Source organism: Marmota marmota, unplaced genomic scaffold (assembly GCF_001458135.2).
Source record: "Marmota marmota marmota unplaced genomic scaffold, marMar, whole genome shotgun sequence".
In the NCBI taxonomy this organism is placed as follows: Eukaryota; Metazoa; Chordata; class Mammalia; order Rodentia; family Sciuridae; genus Marmota; species Marmota marmota.
Genome location: NW_025999863.1, coordinates 2,756,533 through 2,779,507, shown reverse-complemented (window position 1 = coordinate 2,779,507; position 22,975 = coordinate 2,756,533). Strand labels below are relative to the sequence as shown.

Genomic DNA, 22,975 nt, shown 5'->3' with positions numbered 1-22,975 from the left:
CAATGGAGGGGCTGAGCCACATTCCTGCCCAGCAGCTCAGGGTGGGGTGGGGACCCCTCCTCTGCCAGGAGCTGGGTTCCCCTTTGTAAATAAAGGGGGTGATGGAGAGAAGAGGTATTTTGCCAAGATCCAATAAAGAAAGGAGACCTGGCCTGGGGTTGCCATCATGTGGGGCTCAGGCTATGAGGCCAGACTGAATTCTGCCAGACTGCCAGTGTCACAAGTTAGAGAGCTTGATAGGACCACAGCCCAAGGCACAGAACAGGCTCACCAGCTGCCACCACTTCTCAGAGCCCTAACTGCTCCCACACCCACCCACAAGCTGTTTGTTCCCTTACAGTGGCCAGAGGGCACGTGTGAACACCTAAAATCAGACCTCTCTCCCCTCTGCCTACAGCCTCCATGGCTCCCACCTCCCTCGGGGTCAAAGGCCAAGTCCTCCCCATGGCTCATAGGTCCCTGTAGGACCTGCCCCATGCCCTTCTTGCCTCCCTCCTTCCTCTTTCCCCCTTGTTCCCTCTGCTCCAGCCAGGAGCCCCTCACTGTGCCTCTAGTATGTGAGGCCTCAGGGCCTTTGCATAGGTGGTAACTGCTGCCTAGAATGCTTTTCTCCCTAGATCCCCTCTCACTTCATTGGCTCCTTCCTTAAATGTCACCTTCTCAACTAAAGGGATCTACTCCTATTTAAAGTGGAAAAGAGGCTGGGGATATATTTGGTGGTGAGGCCTTGCTGGCATGTGTAAAGCCCAGGGTTCCATCCTAGCACCACAAAAATGGAAACCACTCTACAGTTTGAGCCTTGGACACCCACGTCACTAGGGCTCTCCGTCAGCTCCCCTAGCCTGGGCTTCCAGGCCCACTCACTGCTTCGGCGCTACCTCCCCGGCAGGTGAAGGAACTGTGCACTAAGGCCACAACAGGGTGAGGGGGACAAGCACAGGCAGCAGCCCCCGCCACCCTCCAGGGCACACACCTCTCTCTCTAGGTCAGCCTCGGGCTCTGAGTCAGAGGAGGACGGGGGTCCGCGGCCCCGGGCCCGGCGGCCACGCTTCCTAAGGGGCTCGTCCTCCGTCCTGAGCTCCTCTCCACTGCTGCCGCCACTGCCCCCACACTCAACGTCCCCGCGCTCCGCACGCTCCCGTCGCCGCTCCTTCTCCTCCTTCTCCTGCTCCCGTAGCCGCCTCAGCTCCTCTTCCTGCTCACGCCTCCGCCGCGCCTCCAGCTCCCGCCGCCGCTCCTCATCCCGACGCTTCCATTCGCTGATGCGGTCCACTTCGTCACTGTCGCTGGGGCAAATGGCATTGGGGCCTCTGGTTCCCTCTGGACTCTGCCCCAGGACCCCAGCCCACCTCACACCTGGATTCTGTCCTAGGTGGACAGAGGACTTGGCCTGAACTCATACTGCCACCCCGAGACTGAGCTACAAGTAACCCTGGCTGACACCTACCTGTCACTGCTGGAGGTGGATGGTGGCCGCTCAGGCTTTGGTTTCCGCCCTCGGGGCTTTGGGGGAGGCTTCTCAACTGTGGAAGAGGGGGAGGGGGTGGTTCGTCCACCATCACTCCCAGGGCTGCTGGGTGAGGAGGACAGGGACGGGAAGCCTGCTCCAGCCCCCTAGCAGAGGCGGCCCAGAGTAGCAGCTGCAGGAGAGCAGGCGTCAGCCCTACCTGGCTTTCTGCCACGTGGAGGCTTCTTGACAGACACATCCGAGTCGGAGGAGGAGGGGGAAGAGGAGGAGGAAGACGCTGACCTCTCCAAGGCTACTGGCTCCTCCTTAGCCCCGTCTGAATCTGCTTTGGAGTCTGAGTCAGAGGCTGATGGCACCTTCTGGAAAGTGACAGGGCCAGCCAGGAGGTCAGGAGGCTGAGGGGTGGGATGGGAGGCCAGGTGCACAGGGCAAGGAGAGGATGAATCTGCCCTGGCCCGCCCCCCATTCAGGGCTCACTCTGAGCATCCCATCACCCCCTAAATCCACCCCCATCTCCACAGTGAAAACACAGGGCCACAGGCAGCCCTGGCATCTTGGGCCACGGCTGGATCCTTCACTTGGGGTAAGGGGGTCTCTCCCCAGGCCTCAGTTTCTCATAGGTGACAGGGAGCAGAACAGAGCCCCGGGGTTTGGTGGCAGGATCGTCGTGCAGTCCTACACAGGGGCCACCCAGACAAGCTGCTTCCTTCGGCCTTCGACCGCCCAGCCCCAACACATAGCGCAAGCATACAGGGACGCATCGACACAGCTTTGTACACACTCTGGTACACCGACACACGTTTACAAACACACAACACACTCATGCACAAAAACAACCCAGTGACACACAAAACATATCCATGGACACACCATCCACACGTACTCATGCTCATATTAGCACAGACACACACACACAATCAGACACAGGAACCCTCGAGGCTGTGTCGTTCCAGAATCCAGTTTTCCAAGCCTGATGGCGGCTTCTCAGCACCTGCTCCTGGTGCAGCATGAGCACGTGGGCGTTCAGAAACCTGCTGCTCTGTGGCACCTGCCTGCAGCCCGGCCCCCCTTCCCACAAGGGCCAAACTCTGCACTGAGGGCAGGGCCTGGCACCATGACGAGAAGCCCTGGGTGAGCAAGGGAACAAAACCGATAGGGTCTACCTTTTTCTTCCGTCCTCCCAGGGGGCCCCGTCGTGGTGCTCGGACCACGGCTTTCTTCTCGGGGGTGAAGTCCTGGGTGAAGAGATAGGAGCTTCAGGGGCCGTTGCTGACTGGCTCCCTCACAGGCCCCCGAGCCCCCCATCAAGGAGCTGCTGCCTGCTGACCTGGTCACTGGTCTTTGCTGACTCTGATGAGCTCTCCGAGTCCTCTGCAGATGGAGACACACTGGCCTCATCCAGGTCGCTGGAGGCTTTTCGAGCTCGTTTTGAGACTGACATCTGTGAGGGAACAGTCTGGTCATATCAGCGGCTGAGAAACCTGCGATTCCCCACCTGGTCCCTCATAGCTCAGTAGAGGTCAATCCTAGAAGCTTCCACGGGAGTCTTTGAGAATCTAATAAAAACCAGGGATCCAATCTTGAGGACACAATAGTCAGTGAAATGAGCCTGTCACACTAGGTGACACACTGCAGGACTCCACTCACAGGAGTTGTCAGAGGCACGGACACAGGAAGCAGAAGAGAAGGAGCCAGGGGCTGGGAGGGGCTGGGTTAGTGTTGAGTGGAAGAAACTTCAGTTTAAGTTGGAAAGTTCTAGAGATGTATGGCAGTGATGGCGCACACCACATGAATGTGCCTGAATGTGCCTGATACCACTTAAGGATGGTTGGTGGGGACGAGCACAGTGGCGCACACCTGCAATCCCAGAGGCTCAGGAGGCTGAGACAGGAGGATCACAAGTTCAAGGCCCACCTCAGGAACTTTAGTGAGGTCCTAAACAACTCGGCAAAACCCTGCCTCTAAATAAAATATAAAAAAGGGGTGGGAGGGACTGGGGTGTAGCTCAGGGGCAAAATGTTTGACTCGCATTTGCAAATCCCTGGGTTCAATCCCAGGCACATGCGCGCACACACGCGCACACACATGCACACACGCACACACACACAAAGAATGGTAGTGGAGTGTTACGTGAGCTTCAGGTCAATAAAAAAAAAAAAAAATCTTAGATACCGATACAGATAGTCTTCATTCAATTTCAGGGACATACTGTTCTCTGAAGTCCATGTGAAGAAAACAACTTTAGAATCATACAAAGAATTAACTGAGATAGTAAAGAGAAATGGGCCTTAGAAATCAATCCCTGCCCAGTAAAGACAGCACAGTTTCCCATCAGGACATCTGTTCAGAGTCACGAAGCACTTCTGCTCATTCTGCCACAACCAGAGATGTGCTCATCTTCCTAACAACTGTTGACTACTCTGTGCCCCACCTGAGGCCTCAGCATTAGGGACTAGTTGTGTATCTATGTTTGGTAATAAGGTCTTGAGAGAGGGCACCAAGGTAAGAAGAGGTCACTAGGGTAGGCCTAATGCAGTATGACTGGGTCTCTCTAAGAAGGGGAGACTAGGACACAGACACAAAGGAACAACCATGTCGGGACACATCAGGAAGTCCCTGCCCCACCACACCTTGATTTCAGACTTCTGGCTCTAGGGTTGTGGGAAGTAAGGTCCTACCATTTGAGCTGTTCCAGCTGCAGCACTCCGTTGCGGCAGCCAAGCTAGCACATACATGTACTTGGTGACCCCTAAATGAGAGGTGAAGCCCCTACTCCTGGGTGACTTATATTTTAGTCCAGAGACAGATGTAAATATTAAATAAGACTCTGTTAGAACAAGAAGTCCTGTAAAATAAAAAAGGGCTGGTTGGGGTGCCTGAGATCAGGAGCTCAAAGGTAGATGCTGCTATGAGGCCTGAGGGAGAACACGGGGAACAGAGGCTCGACAGCCCCAGGTGCCAAGGCCTTTGGGATGAGGAGCCTGGCATTTCAGAAGATATGAAGAAGGCCTGGTGGCGGAGCAGGCAGTCAAAAGACAGGGCTCTGGCTGGGGCTGGACCCACAGGGCTGCACAGGCTGGGTGGAGTTAGACCCCATCTTACAGATCCCAAGCCAAGGCCTGCTGAGGCTCATCTCACACCACACCTTTAAAAAGGGAGGTGGGGGGCTGAGGTTGTGGCTCAGCGGTAGAGCACTCGCCTAGCATGTGTGAGGCCCTAGGTTTGATCCTCAGCACACATAAATAAATAAAATAAAGGTACTAAAAAACAAAAAAGGAGGTGGCTGAGATGAGCAGCGAGCTTAGGCCAGGGTCAGAGAGAAAGGACATCAAGAAAAAGAAAGCGAGGAAATTAAAGATTCTTTGTTTCCTTCCTCATCTGCATTAGGATGAAGACTCTTAACCCAGCATTCAGGGAATGCCCGAATTATAGGACATTTTTTGTATCCTGAGTTCACGTTATTAATTCCAGGTTTCTGTCAGATTCTGAAGCAGCTCCAGACCCTGAGAAAGGTTAAGCATTTGAAGCTGGGGTGTGGCCTGGTGCCCTGAACAATAGGGCAAAACGGGAGGACTAAGACAACCAGGATGTTAAAAGGGCAACTGAGCTGGCGTGGTGGCACACACCTGTAATCCCACCGGCTCAGGAGGCTGAGGCGGGAGGATCATGAGTTCAAAGCCAGCTTCAGGAAAAGCAAGATGCTAGCAACTTAGTGCAACCCTGTCTCTAAATAAATTACAAAATAGGGCTGGTAATATGGCTCAGTGGTCGAGGGCCCCTGAGTTCAATTCCTAGTACCAAAGAGCAACAGCATGTGGTCCTGGACAGGGCCTTGTAAAAAAGGACCCACTCTTCCTATGTGCACATGGAAGGCTGAAGAGGAGGCGGGGGGGGGGGGGGCGGCAAGTGTCCCTGAGCAGGACAGCTCTGTACTATGGCAAAAACAGCACACAGGCAGTGTCCAGGTGGAAAGACCAGCTCAGTGTCCCTACTGGCCAGGCACCATGCTGGGCCTGACTCCAAGAAGGCTCATGGTGGGGGTCTAGGATGTCTTTTTTTTTTTTTAATATTTGTTTATTTACTTTAGTTTTAGGTGGACACAGTATCTTCATTTTATTTTTATGTGGTGCTGAGGATCAAAATCAGTGCCCCACACATACTAGGTGAGTGCTCTACCCCTGAACCCAACCATAGCCCAAGGATGTGTTTTAACCCATAAAATCCTTACAAAAGGAGGTACTCAATGGGGCCTTCAGAAGATAAATATAAAGTCCAAATCTACAGCTGCAAGGAAAAGTTCTGACAAAATAATGTGGCCAAAGGGAGAGTATAAAGCTGATTGCTTATTAAACCACAGCCCCCAAAACAGGAAAGGAACGCCAAGGGCATGTTATGGTGAAGATCACAAATGGAAGGGCTTTCCAACAAATGCCCAGTGCTATTAAAAAGAGTTATAATAATTTATATTTGTTTAAAGCAAAATTGCAAAAAAATTGGTACATATTGAACCATACTGACTACCTCTAAGTGTGAGAGGATGGATTCTATATATTTCTGTGTGACTCCTCAAACAACAAGTGGAAATAAATGGGAACTTCTAAAAAACAATGTCAAAGCATATCATAAAAAGTTGGGGAGGGGCAGAGGCTGAGGCTGGGGCTGGGGTTCAGTGGTAGAGCGCTCACCTAGCACGTGCGAGGCCCTGGGTTCAATCCTCAGCACCACATAAAAATAAGTAAATAAGGGCTGGGGATGTGACTCAAGCGGTAACGCGCTCGCCTGGCATGCACACAGTGCTGGGTTCAATCCTCAGCATCATATAAAAATAAAATAAACAGGTTGTGTTCACTAAAAAATGAAAAATAAATATTAAAAAAATTCTCTTAAAAAAAAGTAAATAAAATAAAGATATTGTGTCCCATAATAACTAAAAAATAAATATAAAAAAAAAGTTGGGGAAAAAACTACTCAACAATCTTAAGATAACAGAATTAATTTATATTGTAGACAACTTCTCAGCCATTGAGAACTTCATTGTAAAACAAAATGTAGACAAGAGCAGCGGCATACTCCTGTAATCCCAGCAACTTGGGAGGTTGAGGCAGTAGGATCCCAAGTTCAAAGCCAGCCTCAGCAACTTAACGAAGCCCTGAGCAACTCAGCAAGAAACTGTCTCAAACTAAAAAATAAAAAGAGCTGGGGAGGTGACTCAGTGGTTAAGTGCCCCAAGGACATCAATCTCTAATAACCAACCAACCAACCAAAATGTAATGCAAGGAAATGCTCATAACACTACTTACAAAACAAACAAGCTCCTAAATACATCAAGATATCATGTATCCTTGTTTGGTTCAGTAACACCCCACGGATAGCAGGAAACTTTTTTTTTTTTTTAGCTTTCTGCATTTTCCAAAATACCTACAATGAATATGGCTCATGGCTTTAGAAGCAAAAGCAAATGTTATTATAAAAAATAATTGAGGGGCTGGGGATGTGGCTCAAGCGGTAACGAGCTCGCCTGGCATGCATGGGGCGTTGGGTTCGATCCTCAGCACCACATAAAATAAAATAAAGATGTTGTGTCCACTGAAAACTGAAAAATAAATATTAAAAAAATTCTCTTAAAAAAAAGTAAATAAAATAAAGATATTGTGTCCCATAATAACTAAAAAATAAATATAAAAAAAAAGTTGGGGAAAAAACTACTCAACAATCTTAAGATAACAGAATTAATTTATATTGTAGACAACTTCTCAGCCATTGAGAACTTCATTGTAAAACAAAATGTAGACAAGAGCAGCGGCATACTCCTGTAATCCCAGCAACTTGGGAGGTTGAGGCAGTAGGATCCCAAGTTCAAAGCCAGCCTCAGCAACTTAACGAAGCCCTGAGCAACTCAGCAAGAAACTGTCTCAAACTAAAAAATAAAAAGAGCTGGGGAGGTGACTCAGTGGTTAAGTGCCCCAAGGACATCAATCTCTAATAACCAACCAACCAACCAAAATGTAATGCAAGGAAATGCTCATAACACTACTTACAAAACAAACAAGCTCCTAAATACATCAAGATATCATGTATCCTTGTTTGGTTCAGTAACACCCCACGGATAGCAGGAAACTTTTTTTTTTTTTTAGCTTTCTGCATTTTCCAAAATACCTACAATGAATATGGCTCATGGCTTTAGAAGCAAAAGCAAATGTTATTATAAAAAATAATTGAGGGGCTGGGGATGTGGCTCAAGCGGTAACGAGCTCGCCTGGCATGCATGGGGCGTTGGGTTCGATCCTCAGCACCACATAAAATAAAATAAAGATGTTGTGTCCACTGAAAACTGAAAAATAAATATTAAAAAAAATAATAATAATAATAACTGGGGGGCTGGGGTTGTGGCTCAGGGGTAGAGCGCTCGCCTCACACGTGTGGGACCCTGGGTTCGATCCTCAAAAAATAAACAAAATAAAGACATTGTGCCCATGAATAACTAAAAAAATAATAAAAAATAAAAAAATAATTGGGGGGGGCTGGGGTTGTGGCTCAGCTATAAAGCGCTTGCCTAGCATGTGTGAAGCCTTGGGTTCGATCCTCAGCACCACGTAAAAATAAATAAAATAATAAAGGTATTGTGTCCAACTGTAATTAAAAAAATTTTTTAAATTAAAAATAAAAATAATGGGGGGGTGCTGGTATATAGCTCAATTGGTAGAGTGCCTACCTCACATGCACAAAGCCCTGGGTTCAATCTCCAGCACCACTAAAAATAAAAATAAGGGGCCAGGGTTGTGGCTCAGGGGTAGAGTGCTTGCCTTGCAGGTGTGAGGCCCTGGGTTTGATCCTCAGCACCACATATTAAAGATATAAAATAATAATAATAGGGGGCCAAGGTTGTGGCTCAGTGGTAAAGCACTTGCCTAGCATGCATGAGGCACTGGGTTCGATCCCCAGCACCACAATAAAAAAATAAATAAATAAACAAGTTAAAAACAATAGGGGCTGGGGGATAACTCGGTGGTAGAGTAGGTACTCAGCATGTAGAGGGTCCTGGGTTTAATATCCACCACCAAAAAAGTAAAACAAAAAAATATTTAAAAGAAATTTTTAAATTTCTTCCTCTATCAAAGAATTTACTATTAAGAACCTGGTCATTTCATCATGTACCCATATATTTAGAAGCAGTCAAAAGACAGGGAAGAGACTGTCCCCAACAGAACTGAACACACACCATCTGCATAAAAAGAAAATAAAAAAAACTGTACAGGAATTTTCACAGCAGCATGAGCCATCCCGGCCAAGAAGTGGGAAAGAAGCCAAATGACCATTGACAAATGGACATGGGGCTGGGATTGTGGCTCAGCGGTAGAGCTAGAATGCACAAGGCCCTAGGTTCGATCCTCAGCACCATATAAAAATAAACAAAGATTTAAAAAAAAAAAAAAAAAAAAAGCACAAATGGACAAACTCGGGGGCCATCTCTACAGTGCAGCATCGCTCAACACACCACCACATGAAGAACCTTGAAGATATCATGCTCATGAGAACCACACAACGCCCGACTCCACTGACAAGAAACGCCCAAAACAGAAAAGTACGGAGATAGGAATTTGTGGGTGCAAATTTGAGGGGATGGGGTGACAGTTCATGCATGGTTCTGGGGTCCCTTTTGAGATGATGAGAATGTTCTGGAACTAGAAAAAGATGGCAACTCTGCAAATATACTAAAAATCACTGAGTTGTACACTTTGAAATGATCAATTTTGTGGTGTAACAATTTTATCTCAATTTTTGTTAAAGAAGAGAAGGGTGCTGGTGGGAGAGGTTTCAGGGTGCTGGGGTGCCTGTGCCACGCACAGGCCATGCCCTGGCTTGACCCCTACCTTCAATGCTGATGTCTTCCGTTTCAGGCCACTGTTGTCACTACTCTTATCAGAATCCGAGTCACTTTCCATCCTGTCACTGGCAGCTGTGGCAGTAACGGCTGTGACGGCCATGACCCCCCGGTCGTCCTCGTCCTCGTCCGCGTCGCTCCCGCCTGCTGGGTCAGCTTCAGGGGCCTCACTGTCGGAGGAACTCACGGGCTGGGTGTGGAGGTCAAAGAATACGTGTCACCCTGAGTCTTGTGTGGATTTCCCAAATAGGAGGGGGAACCCACCAGTGGGGTCTCAAATGTCAGGTCCCGGCTTCCTTGCTTTACAAATGGGGTAACCAAGGCCCAGAATGCCCAGAGAAGGAGACAGGAGGGTAAGATGGTAGACACTAGGGTCAGGAAGTGGCACCCAGGGTTAAATCTCGGGCAAGTAACTCCAGCCTTTCTTGTACCTCAGTTTCCACATCTGAGCACAGTGTTGGCCGTAGAGGGCTATGGCGAGGGTGCGCCTGAAGTGGTGCGTGGAATACCGAGGGCAGGGCCCAGGCTGTGGCAAGGGCTCAGAAATGTTTGCTTTCTCTTTTTTTAATCATTCTATCTTGAGGAAGCTGGCCTAGGACAAGACCTCTGAGCACCTTCCAGGTGCTGCTCAATTTCTACTGCATTCAAAATGACAGTAGAGGCAGCAGCAGGCACAAGAACAGCCACCACTTCTGTGGGCTTCCTCTGTGCTGGCCAATGCCAGGCTCATTCATACCATCAGTCAATGCTTGTGGGACAGCATACTGCCATGTGCCCAGCACCACATGAGGGGGTAGTGAAGACACAGAAGGGACTGAGGCATGGTCCCTTGACCCTGGGAGTGACTGATAACATAAATATGGTTCCCAGTTGTGGCAATGGGGAGAAAAATCACTGCATGTGGTTGTAGAGACTGAGGGGTGGGAGTATTCTGCACTGGGTGGTCCATGAGGCCCTTTAGAGGATGACATTTCAGTGGAGAATCTGTCCCCAGCACGCAGAGGGGGACAGGCTATATGCACTCTAAAGAACAGGAATGGCATGAATGATGGTCCCCTTAGCAGCCAGAAGAGGCTGGTATAGCCTTCCCCGGGCCCAGGAAGATGAGATGGCAAAGGAGAGGCACACAGTGAGACTGGGTGGGTCACTCAAGGTGTTACTGAGGCTCTAAAATCATCAGGCAAAGCGCACAGTGAAAGCACGGGGCTTTCTTGGGTCCCTTTCTGAGTTCACTTAGGATGTCTTACGTTTGTGGAAGGAAAACGCAGGAGCCCCAGGAATATTCAGCCATCACTCCTTCATCCAACGAACATCCTGGAATACCTACTATGTGCCAGGCCCTGGCTAGAGACGAATAAGACACGGTCCCTGCCCGTAGGGAGCTCATGGTCTAATGGGGAGACAGCCAAGTAAATATACAGTCACAAGAACAAGAAGGGGATGCCACAGCAGTTCTCGAGCACAGAGGCGCTGGGTGACACCAGCCTAGCTGTATCCGAGTAAAACCCACCCAAGCTATTTCATGTCATTTCTATTCTGAATATCTATCACTTAAGACAGAAGAGGAGGCGGATTTTTTTTTTTTTTTTTAATCTTGGTTGTTGATGGACCTTTATTTTGTTTATTTGTAAGTGGTGCTGAGAATCAAACCCAGTGCCTCACACATGCCAGGCAAGCGCTCTTCCACTGAGCTATATCCCCAGCCCAGGGATAAGATTTTTTTAAGGCCGCAATCTCTGAAAACAACACAGATGTCCATCAACTGATAGATACGCCATGTGGCATGGGTACAGAATGGAACAGTCAAGCACAGAGAAGGAAGGGAGCACTGACACTCTAAGCAGAGGAAACCTGGACCTTCGCGCAGCAAGGAAAATGGACAAAGGCCCCAAAGCAAGAGATCCCACTGAAAGGAATTTCTTGGCTAAATTAGGCGAATCAAAACAGTAGATCTGAGGTTGTCAGGAGCTAGAGGGAGAACTGAGGATGACTGTAGGTGGGTTTCTTTGTGGAGCAGGGGAATGTTCTGGAATTAGAGTGATGATGGTTATATACATTACAAATGTACTAAAGCTACTGTAAGAGTTTTAAAATGGTTAAAAGGGAGGCTGAGGATATAGCTCAATGGCAGAGGGCTTGCCTAGCATGTGCACGGCCCCAAGTTCAAACCCCAGGACCACAAAATTTTTTTAAAGAAAATGGCTAAAATGATGAATTTTATGTCAATTTTATCTTAATTTTTTAAAAAAGATCACAGAGAAAGGCAAATTCTCTTGTTATAACTAGCTAGCCAGGGTACAGTGGATTAGACGGAGGCAGCCTACTGGCCAAGTAAAATCGAGGAGGAGGACTAAGGGCCTGAAAGAACGTGAAAGGAGTTTCAAGGCACATGCTGACTGTGAGACCAGGAAGGAGAAGCAGAGAGGAGCCAAGTCTGTGTCGAGGTGCTGCAGCTGGGTGGGCGGGAGTGGGAGGGTTGGGGGGAGGTAGCGGTGGAAGGGCTAGACAGATGCTGAAGGTCAGGTCTCTGCAGCACATCAGTGCACACACAGGCAGAAAAAAATGGAAACGTGGGAAGAAGAATTTGGGTAGCAGAGCTGGGCTGGAGAGAACCTGGACGGAGGGAATGACAGGAGGGGAACTTAGCCCGCCTTCGGTTTCCTGCCCCCTCCAGTCTCCCTGTTTTATAAAGCCCCTTATTCTTCCCCCACCAACCTCTGCACACAGTCTCAAGCTAACAATCCCTGCTTAACAGACAAGAAAAATGAGAACCAGGTGTTAAAATGACCTCGCTGCTCAACACCAAGCATGTTTTGTCTGCCTTGTGCCACTGTGGCCAAGGGCCCTTCGGCACAGCAACAGGGCCCCCTGCCTATATAGTTTTTGACAAGATTATTACAAAGGACAATACTTAAGTAGGTCAAGCCCCAAACTGAAAATGCCAGGAGAGAATAACAACATTTTCACAGTGATTTCTCTCACACCTTTCCTTCAGAGAGTTCAGAGGCTCTCAAATCTGTTACTTCCCCTTGGAGCACACCTGGTGAGTAGAGAAGGGAGAGCTTCAGCTCCACTTTTCACAAGGGGAAGCAGCAGCTCAGAGAGTCTAAGTGACTGAATGATGGGACCAAAGGTCTTTTGCCAAAGGTCTACATCACCATTCCAAGATCTACCATTATTTAAGTGATACTGAGCTTGTCATGACTCTCTGTGCAACAGGTGGGAATTACCACTCTGATTCTGGGGATGAGGATACAGTCAGAGAGAGGTTAAGTTACAGCTCAAGAACAGAATGAAGCCAGGAGCAGTGGCACATGCCTGCAATCCCAGAGACTCTGGAGGCCAAAGCAGGAGGATCGCAAATTCAAAGCCAGTCTCAGCCACCTAGCGAGGGCCTAAGCAATTTAGCAAGACCCTGTCTCAAACTTGGATTGTAGATGGGCTGGGATTGTGGCTCAGCAGTAGAGCACTCGCCTACCACGTGTGAGGCCCTGGGTTCAATCCTCAGCACCACATTAAAATAAATAAATTAATTAAATAAAGGTATTTTGCCCAACTACAACTAAAAATTAAATATTAAAAAAAAAAAAAAAAAAACAGGGCTGGGGATGTGGCTCAAGTGGTAGCGCGCTCGCCTGGCATGCGTGGGGCACGGGGTTCAATCCTCAGCATCACATAAAAATAAAGATATTGTGTCCACCTAAAACTAAAAAATAAATATTTAAAAAGAAAGAAAGAAAAATAAGGGGGGGGGGGGACACCTGGGGATGTGGCTAAGCATCCCTGGGCCCAAACCCCAGTATCAATAAAAAACAAACAAACAAATAGAGGGCTAGGGATGTAGCTCAGTGGGACACTGCCCTGGATTCAATCCCTAGTACCAAAACAGAATGAATGACTAACAGAGCAGGGACACAGCTCAGGTCTGCTCTGGCCTCAAAGCCTGGGCCACTGGACACAGGCACACATGCAGTCAAAGCCCCTCCTCACTTCAGCCCTTCTCTTTACTGGCTGTAGTCTGGTTTGAGCCTCCACAGCCCATCAAGCGATTGGGACCAACTTGCTCACCCTGAGTCCATGCGTACAGCCAGGACCTCTGCATCTCACGGAGCTGGCTTTCAGCAAAGGTTTTGGGAAATCTGATCCACACAGAAACATTTAGTGGATGTGAATGCTGGTGGCCCCGAGAAGAACCCAGAAGAAATAAAAAGCCAAAGCTTGCCACCTCCAAACATCCCAGCATCGGATGGGTATGAGAGAAACAGCTGGCTGTCTGAATAAGCCTGGAGGTAACTATGGTGCAGAAGAGGCCGGACCTCGCGTGGTCTCCTCATTTCCCATTGTGGCCTCTGCTATCCACTGAGCACTTACTGCACACTTTCTCACTGAAGCCTCCCAATAACTGAGAGGCTGAGAACACCATGAGCATGATCCTAGGAACACAGTCAGCACGCGGCACAAAGCCAGGACCTGAACCCAGGTCTACTTGGCCCCAGGCTCCCTTGTGAGCAGGCAGGCCTCAGGTCCTCCTCCTCCCCCCAGAAAGAAAAGAAAATTGGCCTGGGGGAGGGAGGCCTGCACTTTGGTCTCAGCTCAGTTCTGTTGCTGACAAACTTGAGAGCCCTGTACAGGTCTCTGCCTCTTCACCTATCAAGGAACAAGGATATATGAAGTGGGATCCTTCTAAGCCAATGGAACCATGAGTGATTTTGTCCTCAGGATGCATCTATCAATTTCTAGACATATTTTGGTTAATGAGATTGGGGGTGGAACCAGCCATGTTGGTGCACACCAGTAATCCTAGCAACTCGGAAAGCTGAGACAAGAGTATCACAAGTTCCAGACAAATCTAAGCAACTTAATGAGACCCTGTCTCAAAATAAAATAAAGGCTGGGCATGGTGACACACACCTCTAATCTCAGCAATTCTGGAGGCTGAGGCAGGAGGATGGCAAATTTGAGGCCAGTGTCTCAAATAAAAAATAAAAAGGGCTGGATATGTAGCTCAATAGTAAAGCACCCATGGGTTCAAACCTCAGTGCCAAAAAATAAAATAAAATAACAGGACTGTGAATGTAGCTCAATGCTACAGTACTTGCTTAGCATGAGTGGAGCCCTACATCCAACATTCAATAACCAGAACCAAGAAAAAAAAAAGATTGGGGTGAAATGGACAGGTAGTACTGCAGCTAGCAAGTGAAGACCAGCCATAGTGCTCAGCAGTCACAATGCACAGGGGAGACTCTATTGCAGAGAATGATCTGGCCCCACATTTCACTATTATACTGCTAAAAAGGACAAATATTGGGAAACCTGGCCCAGGTCTAAGGGCTATCAGATTTTAGCTGGGGCCCTGTGGATATTCAAGCAAACTCTCTGGGCTTTAGTCTGCTCATCTGTACAATGGAAAAACAGAACGTGCCCAGGCCACTCTCACTGTGGAGACCAAAACACACTTAAGTAAAAAAACACCCCAGATGCCATTTTTACCTGCTGGCTTCTGAGGAGATGAGAACTTGGCCCTCCTTTCCTCTTGGGAGGCCTAGCCAAGATTGTCAAAGTATTGAGGCTATTCTGTGGGCTGAGATGGACCAATTTTCAAGATTTACTCTGGAGTAAATACATCGAAGTTCAGAATTGTATGCTTAAGAAAAGAATGTTGGGGCTAGGGATGTGGCTCAAGCGGTAGCACGCTCGCCTGGCATGTGTGCGGCGCTGGGTTCGATCCTCAGCACCACATACAAATAAAGATGTTGTGTCCGCCAAATTAAAAAATAAATATTAAAAAAATTCTCTCTCTCTTTTTTTAAAAAAAAAAAGAATGTTGGAAGGGTATACAAGGAATTGGCAGCTGTGGTTATCTTGGGAAGAAAACAAAACAAAAAGTAAGCAGTAGGCTTAGAATGGAGGTACCAGTGCCTTTCAAACCAAAAACCTTGGGGATGAAAAAAAGAGATGCTCAGTTTCCTAAAAAGCGATGACTTCAAAAACCTACCTATGCCCTGGCTACATCCAAAGGCTCGGAGACAGCACTTTGCAGGGAAGACCTCAATGGTCCCGGGCCTCAGTCCTACACTACTAAAGCTACATCTCAAGGGGCTTGTCCAGGAATCTGCATTTTAAACAAATGTTCCACTGAAAGCACATACGGTTAGAGAACCAAAGAGCACAAATAAGCTCTAACACTTACAGCTACTTGGGGGACCTGCAGAGAACTTGTTTCATTTCAAGGGTGCACTATTTTTGCATTTCCTTTCCTCGAGGGCAGCATCTACACAGTACTTAGCAAGCTGTGGGTGTCCAATAAATATTAAATGGTACGATGATTCACCAGGAGATAATAAGATTAGGACATAACCAAAGAGAACTTGAGTCAGGGCCAGAAAAGGATCTCATGCCTTAAAGACCTTCTGATCCACGAGCCAGACTGGGGACAAGTAAAACCTCAGGAAAGATGCTGAGTTATCAAACAGGGGAACCCTCCACCTCCTGGACAGATTCTTTATCAAGAATAAAATACCACTGACATGAATACACATGGGCCCCAGCCCCTTGATAAGAGGCTACCAAACCATCAATGTCCAGAACACATCTGCTGAGTATATCCCAAATTTTAGACCCACAGCCCATGGCACATGGCATGTGTCAACACAAACGTGTGTGGACCCATGAGTGGTTGCTCGCAAGCACCACCCAGTCCAGATTGAGATAGAGAGGCACGTCCAGACCGTCTCAGGACCCTGAGTTCTCAAGCAGGACCAGGGGCGACAAAATGACTCCATCCATCTTCAGTTGATGAAAAACACATGCCAGACCTGACCCTCACCAACTCCCAATTTCCATTCCTCAAACAACCATGGATATCCTTTCCCTCACTTAACAAATTTTCCCTCACTGAGATCTGTTCCCTTGGCCTCTCCCATCTTCATGCCAACCCCTTCTAAATCCAGGCCATCACTGCCCCCTACCCGCAAAAGCACTGGTTTAAAAAAAGAGTAAAATCCCCAGTACAAAAAAAAAAAAAAAAAGAGTAAAAACCCCAGCCCAGCTTTCCTCCACCCACACCTCACCCCAAAATGCCCACCACAGGGCACCACTCTCTGGCTTTTCAAGGCTTTCCATTAATGACTTACTTTTCAAAAGTTCTTCTTTTCCCAGAACATTCCCAGACACTGATATGCCACTGGGATGTCCTCATTGCTATGGTTCCTGACTATTTTTTCCCACCTGACCATGAACTCTCACATCTAAAAACTATCACTTGTTCTCCTGCATCCAAAACCTAAGGAGAAAGAAAGGCAGTAATTTTTTTTTTTTTTTTTTTTTTTTTGTGGTGCTGGGGATTGAACCCAGGGCTTTGTGCATGCAAGGCAAGCACTCTACCAACCGAACTATACCCCCAGCCCAGACAATAATTTTTTAAAGAAATTATTTTCCTTAGAAAAAAATAGGTTTTATAAAAATTTTAATAACATCCTATTATAAATTCAAGCTCACCGGGCATAGTGCATACACCAATAATCCCAGCCACTCAAGAGGCAGAGGCAGGAGTACCACAAGTTCAAGGGCAGCCTGGGCAACTTACTTAGATCCTATCTCAAACTAAAAAATAAAAAGGGCTGAGGATGTGGCTGAGTGGTAGAGGGTCCCTGGGTTCAATCCTCAGTACAAAATCAAAAACAAAACCACAAACAATTAAAGCTCATTCTATAGCAGTGATTCTCAGCAAAGGGTGATTCTTCAACCCTCTCTCCCTACCCAGAGGACACAAGGCAGAGTCTGGGAACTTCACAGCACCCCTGGCATGGAGTGGGCGGGGACCATGGGTGCCACTTAGCAACCTGCATTCCAGAACGCTCCATCCCCAAAAAACTATCTGGTCCTTAAAGTCCACAGTACCAAGGAGGAAAGACCCTGCCCTAGAAACTTCCTTTTCCTACGAGATAAGGAAAAGGCTATTTCTAGCCCCCACTGTAAAGAAATATCCCCAAATGGGCCCCACATACACCCCAACTGGATGTTCTCCATCTCCAGGGTACTCACCGGAGGAGCACTGTAGCTGGCGTGGGGGTTGTTCTGAATCTCCCACAGCCCCTCATTGAAGCCTTTCCTCTTGTTGGGCTTCCCGTACTTATCTTTACATTTGTCATAGGGGAACAAGTCCTTAGGTCCCAGGAAAGCTCTGGAGAACGGAACAACAGACCACCTCCAGGTGAGCCAGGCCACACTGGGAGGCACCAAGGGGGGTAACCAATCCACAGTTGGAGACACTTACGTTTCATGTGTACCAAAGAAGAAGATGGGGTATTTGTTGGGTGGGGGCTTCACAGCACCATCAGCAATGTCATCAATCTATAGTGAGAGGTCAATCAGCCCAATCAGGGGGTGATTTAGTGGGAGAGACAGGAGACAACTTCACAGAACAACCCAGGAAATCACCAAGAAACCAACCAAGTTACTTGGGGAAAGGCATGAAAGGAGAGGGGAGCCTTCAACCTAGGAAGACACATCACTTTACAAATAGGAATCTGCATTCTTCTAGACACCCCTCATTGCACCTGTCCCCCACCCGAGGTGATCTTTCTCCCCCTATGGAGAAAGCTGGTTCCAAGGCAGGTGCTTCACCTAAGCAAAGCCAAATATGGCCCCCTGAAGAAAATAAGGGGTGGGGCCAAGATCAGCTTCTGTGAACTCCCAGGACCCTCCCCTGGGACCCCTCCTGTAAAGAGATCATGCAGGCAGGCGGCCTCCCAAAGGATGCAGCTGGCAGCTCCAAGGATGCAGAGGGTGGGGGTGGGCTGCAGGAGACAGGCCCTGAGCATCCAGGAAGTCCCACCCTCTCCCCGCAGGCCCACGGGCTCCAGCAGCTGTCAGTCACTTCCCCACAAGAGGGTAGCAGCCCCTTCACTTCCAATCAGGTGCTTGGAAATGTTCTGGGCTCTCTGAGCTGGAGAAGGGGGGTCAGGGGAGGGAAAAGCTGGAGCTCTGGAAAGGAGGGAAGTGTCGGTAAAGTTTCACCTCTATGGTCTCCCCCAGGAAAATGAGTGCCACAAGTTAGGATGGAGTGGGTTCTCTGGTACCAAATTCTGCCTTCCCCATTCACCTCTCCAGCTCCTGGGTGGCCGCGGGAACCTGCCCTGTCCCTCAGTTCTCTGAACTCCTCTCTCCGCCCCTGGCTCCTGGCCTTGGCTATGGGCATCCTGGCCACACATGCCCTCTCCTGCAGAGAATCCCGAACCCAGCCCCAGGACCGCCCAGCGCGCCTCCGGGGCAGCTCGCCCCCACCCCTCAGGGGTCAGCGCTGGCTGTGAGCGCCCTCCGAGCGCCGGCCACACTCCTGGGCCTCACCCCTCCACTGCCCGTCCGCCAGGGGCTGGTCTTCACNACCGGCGCGCACTTATTGGGCTCGGCGCCACCGGAAGTCCCGCCCTCAGGCCGTCACGGGCCGGTGACTCAGTCGCTCAGGCTCACGTGCGGGGACAGAGAAGCGCGGCGACGAATGAGAAGAGGGGTAGGAGCGGAGCAAGTTAACGGGATTGGGTAACGGGCGAATCCAGAGGCGTGACCCAGAGGCCTAATGGGAGGGGGCGGAGGTTATGGGAGGTGAAAGGGAAAAGGTCTGAGGAGGGAAAAGGAGTCGCTACGGGAGTGAAGGGGCGGGACTTAAGGGAGAGGGGCGGAACATAGGCCGCCGCAAGAGGAGGGGCGTGAAGTGTGGGACCAACCATTGGATACCACAGGAAGAAAGGCCCAATTAACGTAGGAGGCGGGTTATTGACAGCCTGCCTCCCTGAGGCGGGTCTCAAAATGGCGAAGCAGGACATTGGATACCACAAGAGCAGCCTCTCGAACTAAGGAACAAGCATTGGCTACCACAGGAAGCGGCGCCTAGTAGGGCGTCTGCCATTGGCCGCCCCGAGGAGACGTTCAACTCAAAACGGGGCCTAGGAGGCGGGGCCTAGGGAAGGGGCGGGCCATGTGGGGTCGCCTAGGATAAACAGCCTCAAAATGCTCGGCTTATTTACTTAATCCCGAAGAGAAGTTTACCGAGCGCTTACTGCGTGCCACGGCCACAGAGTACTCAAGACACACGTTAGTTGATTTAAAAAGTGAATGAGCCTGGCGCACGCCTGTAATCGCAGCAGCTAGGGAGGCTGAGACAGGAGGATCACGAGTTCAAAGCCAGCCTCAGCAATGACGAGGCGCTGAGCAATTCAGTGAGACCCTGTCAGCCTGAGTGCCCCTGAACTCAATCCCTAATAAAAAAAAAAATAGTGCTTTGCCAAGTTCCTTAACTGCTCTGTGCCTCAGTCTCCCCACCTGCGAAAAGGGACTCATAACGGTACGGATTCTATAGAGCTGTGAGGGTGGCGAGACTTCCCCAGCCCCAAGGACTTGAAACTATGTCTAGCAATAGGTAACACTAGGTGCTCAATGCTGTAACCCTGGTTTCCAGGAATTCAAGTCTAGCAGGGTATTAAATGACATTTATTTACTTATTTATTGGGTACCAGGGATTGAGCTCAGGGGCACTCGACCACTGATCCACATTCCCATCCCTGTTTTGTATTTTATTTAGAGACAGGGTCTCAATTATTCGGCACCTTGCCATTGCTGAGGCTGGCTTCGAACCCGCGATCCTCCTGCCTCAGCCTCCCATACTGCTGGGACCACCAATCCTCGGCTATTCGTTTTGGTAGTTAGGATTCATTGTAAGCATTCAGATGAGAAGGGGCTGGGGCTGTAGTGGTAGAGTGCTCGCCTAGCACACATGAGGCACTGGGTTCAATCCTCAGCACCACATAAAAATGAAATAAAGATTGTGTGTCCACCTGCAACTGAAAAATAAATATTAAAAAAAAAAAAAGAATTCAGATGAAAAGAACCAGGATGCCTAAGGAAGAGCTGGATAATAGCTGCCATTTGTCTACCCTGGGACCACTGAGTGCTTCTAGAGGGACTGAGTCCAACCAGAGGTTTGGAGGACCTCATCAGTGGGCAGGAAGCGCATTTGGGGCAGCAACTGGGTGATTGATGGGGTCAGTGAGTCCTGGAAGCCTTTAGAGCCGGAGGGATCCACTGAGGCCCTATCTTGATGCCTTGTGAAGGTTAGTGAGAAATTTAGGTTTTAACTTTTTGGAGCTGGGGTGGAGCTCAGTGGTAAAGAGTTTGCCTAGCACATGAGAGGCCATGGGTACCATCACCTGAACCAAAACAAAAACTAAATATTCTTGGGATACCATTGGAGGGGATTTGATCACAAGGTATGAAGATATTACCTGAATCTCAAAAAACATCACTATGCATGTGAACTATATTATAGCAGATAGTTTTTTTGTTGTTGTTCTGTTTTGTTTTTTGGTACCGGGATTGAACTCAGGGGCACTTGACCACTGAGCCTGTTTTGTAATTTATATAGAGACGGGGTCTCACTAAGTTGCTTAGCACCTCACCATTGCTGAGGCTGGCTTTGATCTCCTGATCCTCAGCCTCCTGAGCCACTGGGATGACAGGCATGCGCCACCATGCCTGCAAACAGTTTTTTGTTTGTTTGTTTTACGAAGTTAAAGACAGACTTCTGCTGTGATTCAGAAAATCTATTCCTACGTGCTATGGGACTAATTATGTCCACCCACAAGTTATGTTGAAGCTCTAACCCCAGCCCAGGCAACTGTCTTGGAGCTAGGGCCTCAAGGAGGTGACTGGGTTAAATGAAGACACAGTGTGGGGCCAGGCCCAGGGACACTGGTGAAGACACTGAGGAAGCTCGGGACCTAGATCAGTTGGTAGAGTGCTTGCCTCGCATGCACAAGGGCCGAGGTTCAATCCCCAGCGCCACACACATACACACAAAGGACACTCTGAGGAGGTGGCCATCCACAAGATGGCCCTCCCCAGATCCTGACCATGATCTTGGACTCCAGCCCCCGAACTATGTCTGCCCATATCTGTTTAAGCCACACAGTCTATGGTATTTTGCTGTAGCATCCCTACCTAACACAATAGATATCTACCCAAGAGAAATGAAAATAAATGTGCACACAAACACCTGTATAGAATCTGGGTGTGGTGGTACCAGCCTGGGTGGAGCTCAGTGGTGGAGCACCCCTAGAGTCACTGCCTAGCCACATAATAATAAGTGTAATAAATGTACATATCATCAGATAAAAATATCTAACATGTAGTTTTAAAAAATAGTAAAAGTGTGGTGGCATATGCCTATAATACCAACAACTCGGGAGGCTGAGGCAGGAGGATCCTAAGTTCTAGGCCAGCGTCAGTAACTTGGCAAGACCCTGTCTCCAAATAAAAAAGGGCTGGGAATGTAGAACATTCCCAGGTTCAATTAATAGTACAAAACAAAAAAAAAGTAAAACCATAAATTTAATGCTGTGTATTGGTGGTGGTTGGTCTGAATTCCAGGACCAGCATGGAAGCTTCCCCTATGCAGGAGAGGGTCCTGGGCTAGACCATGGTACAGATGGAAAGACTGAGGCTGGGGGAGGGACAGGCTTTGCTCCAGGTTGTGGGAGTTTGAAGAACAGAAGCCACCTCTGCGAGTTCTGCCCCCGAGACCCTGTTGTTTGGACACACACTTGTCCTCTCCCAGACCCTGAGCCAGTTCAGGCCTGGCTATATTAGGTTGAGCAGCCAGAGAAAGATGGAAGGTGGGACCTGGATCCCCCAGAGCAAGGGGAGGCCCAAGGGACCCCTTCAGCCAACCAGTGGCAGGCTGAAGTAAGAGGGGATCTCCAGCTTCTTGCCAAATCAGAGTCTGGTCAAAGCAAAGATTGGGCCAGAAATCATCACCTGAGGAGGTGACGCACCTGGTCAGTGGAGGCCAAGTGGGCAGAGGCAATGCTCCAACTCCAGATTGACACACAGACTCCCCCCATCAGCTGACGTCCCCAGCACCTGCTCTGTGCTATGGGCTTGACCTCTGCTCTCCTGTTTACCTACTGAGACATAAACCTCCAGACCTTTAGCTAAGAAATGCTTGGTGGATACCGCACCCCCCTGGGTAACAACACACACTTATTAAGCAGTCACTGTGTGCCAGACCCTGTATGCTATGAATCTAAGGTGGTTTGCTCCCGGGTCACCTGTTATTTTCCATTCCTGCTGTCTGGGTGGGGAAACTGGGAAGAGCACCTGGGGATGGAACCCCGGAGGGGCCGACTCCATTCATGCCAGAGCTTCTCCCTACTTGAGCCTCGAGGCCTACATCCTCATCTATTGTGGACCTGGTTGGTGCTGCGGAAGCACCAGGCAGCGCCCTGACCTGTCCATCGTATGTGGACCAACCTCTGCATCTGGTAGAGGGCTTGTTGGGAATGTGGACTCTCAGCCTCCTTGAGACCAGCAGCTTCCGCACCTGCACTTCTGTGTTCACCACCATCAGGGAGGCCTCACTGGAGCAGGTCAGAGAGCCCTCGGTGCTGGGCGTGAATCCGGCCCTGGCGCACTGTGGAGGACTGGAGGCAGCCTTTGAGTCCCTGCAGCGTCCCTGTGCCCTGAGAGCTGGCAGGCCTTATTTCCCAGGGTTGCCTGGCCGGAGATGGCGTCCGCCTTACTGTGCTCATGCAAATCACCACAATCCGAATTGCTCCAACTAGCCCATTCAT

At 49.1% G+C, this 22,975-nt stretch overlaps 1 protein-coding gene across 1 annotated transcript in view; it reads right to left on the bottom strand.

The window, feature by feature from the left end:
• The window catches only part of Hdgfl2 (HDGF like 2), a 27,844-nt gene extending 4,869 nt beyond the window's left edge, over window positions 1–22,975 (bottom strand). Inside the window, exons 1-11 of the mRNA XM_048810908.1 lie at window positions 22,925–22,975; window positions 22,726–22,815; window positions 22,491–22,502; window positions 17,626–17,702; window positions 17,394–17,532; window positions 9,340–9,540; window positions 2,796–2,909; window positions 2,632–2,703; window positions 1,668–1,827; window positions 1,448–1,523; window positions 974–1,286 (exon numbers count right to left, since the gene is read on the bottom strand). Coding sequence (XP_048666865.1) covers window positions 974–1,286; window positions 1,448–1,523; window positions 1,668–1,827; window positions 2,632–2,703; window positions 2,796–2,909; window positions 9,340–9,540; window positions 17,394–17,532; window positions 17,626–17,702; window positions 22,491–22,502; window positions 22,726–22,815; window positions 22,925–22,975 — 1,305 coding nt within the window. The remainder of the gene's footprint in view (window positions 1–973; window positions 1,287–1,447; window positions 1,524–1,667; window positions 1,828–2,631; window positions 2,704–2,795; window positions 2,910–9,339; window positions 9,541–17,393; window positions 17,533–17,625; window positions 17,703–22,490; window positions 22,503–22,725; window positions 22,816–22,924) is intronic.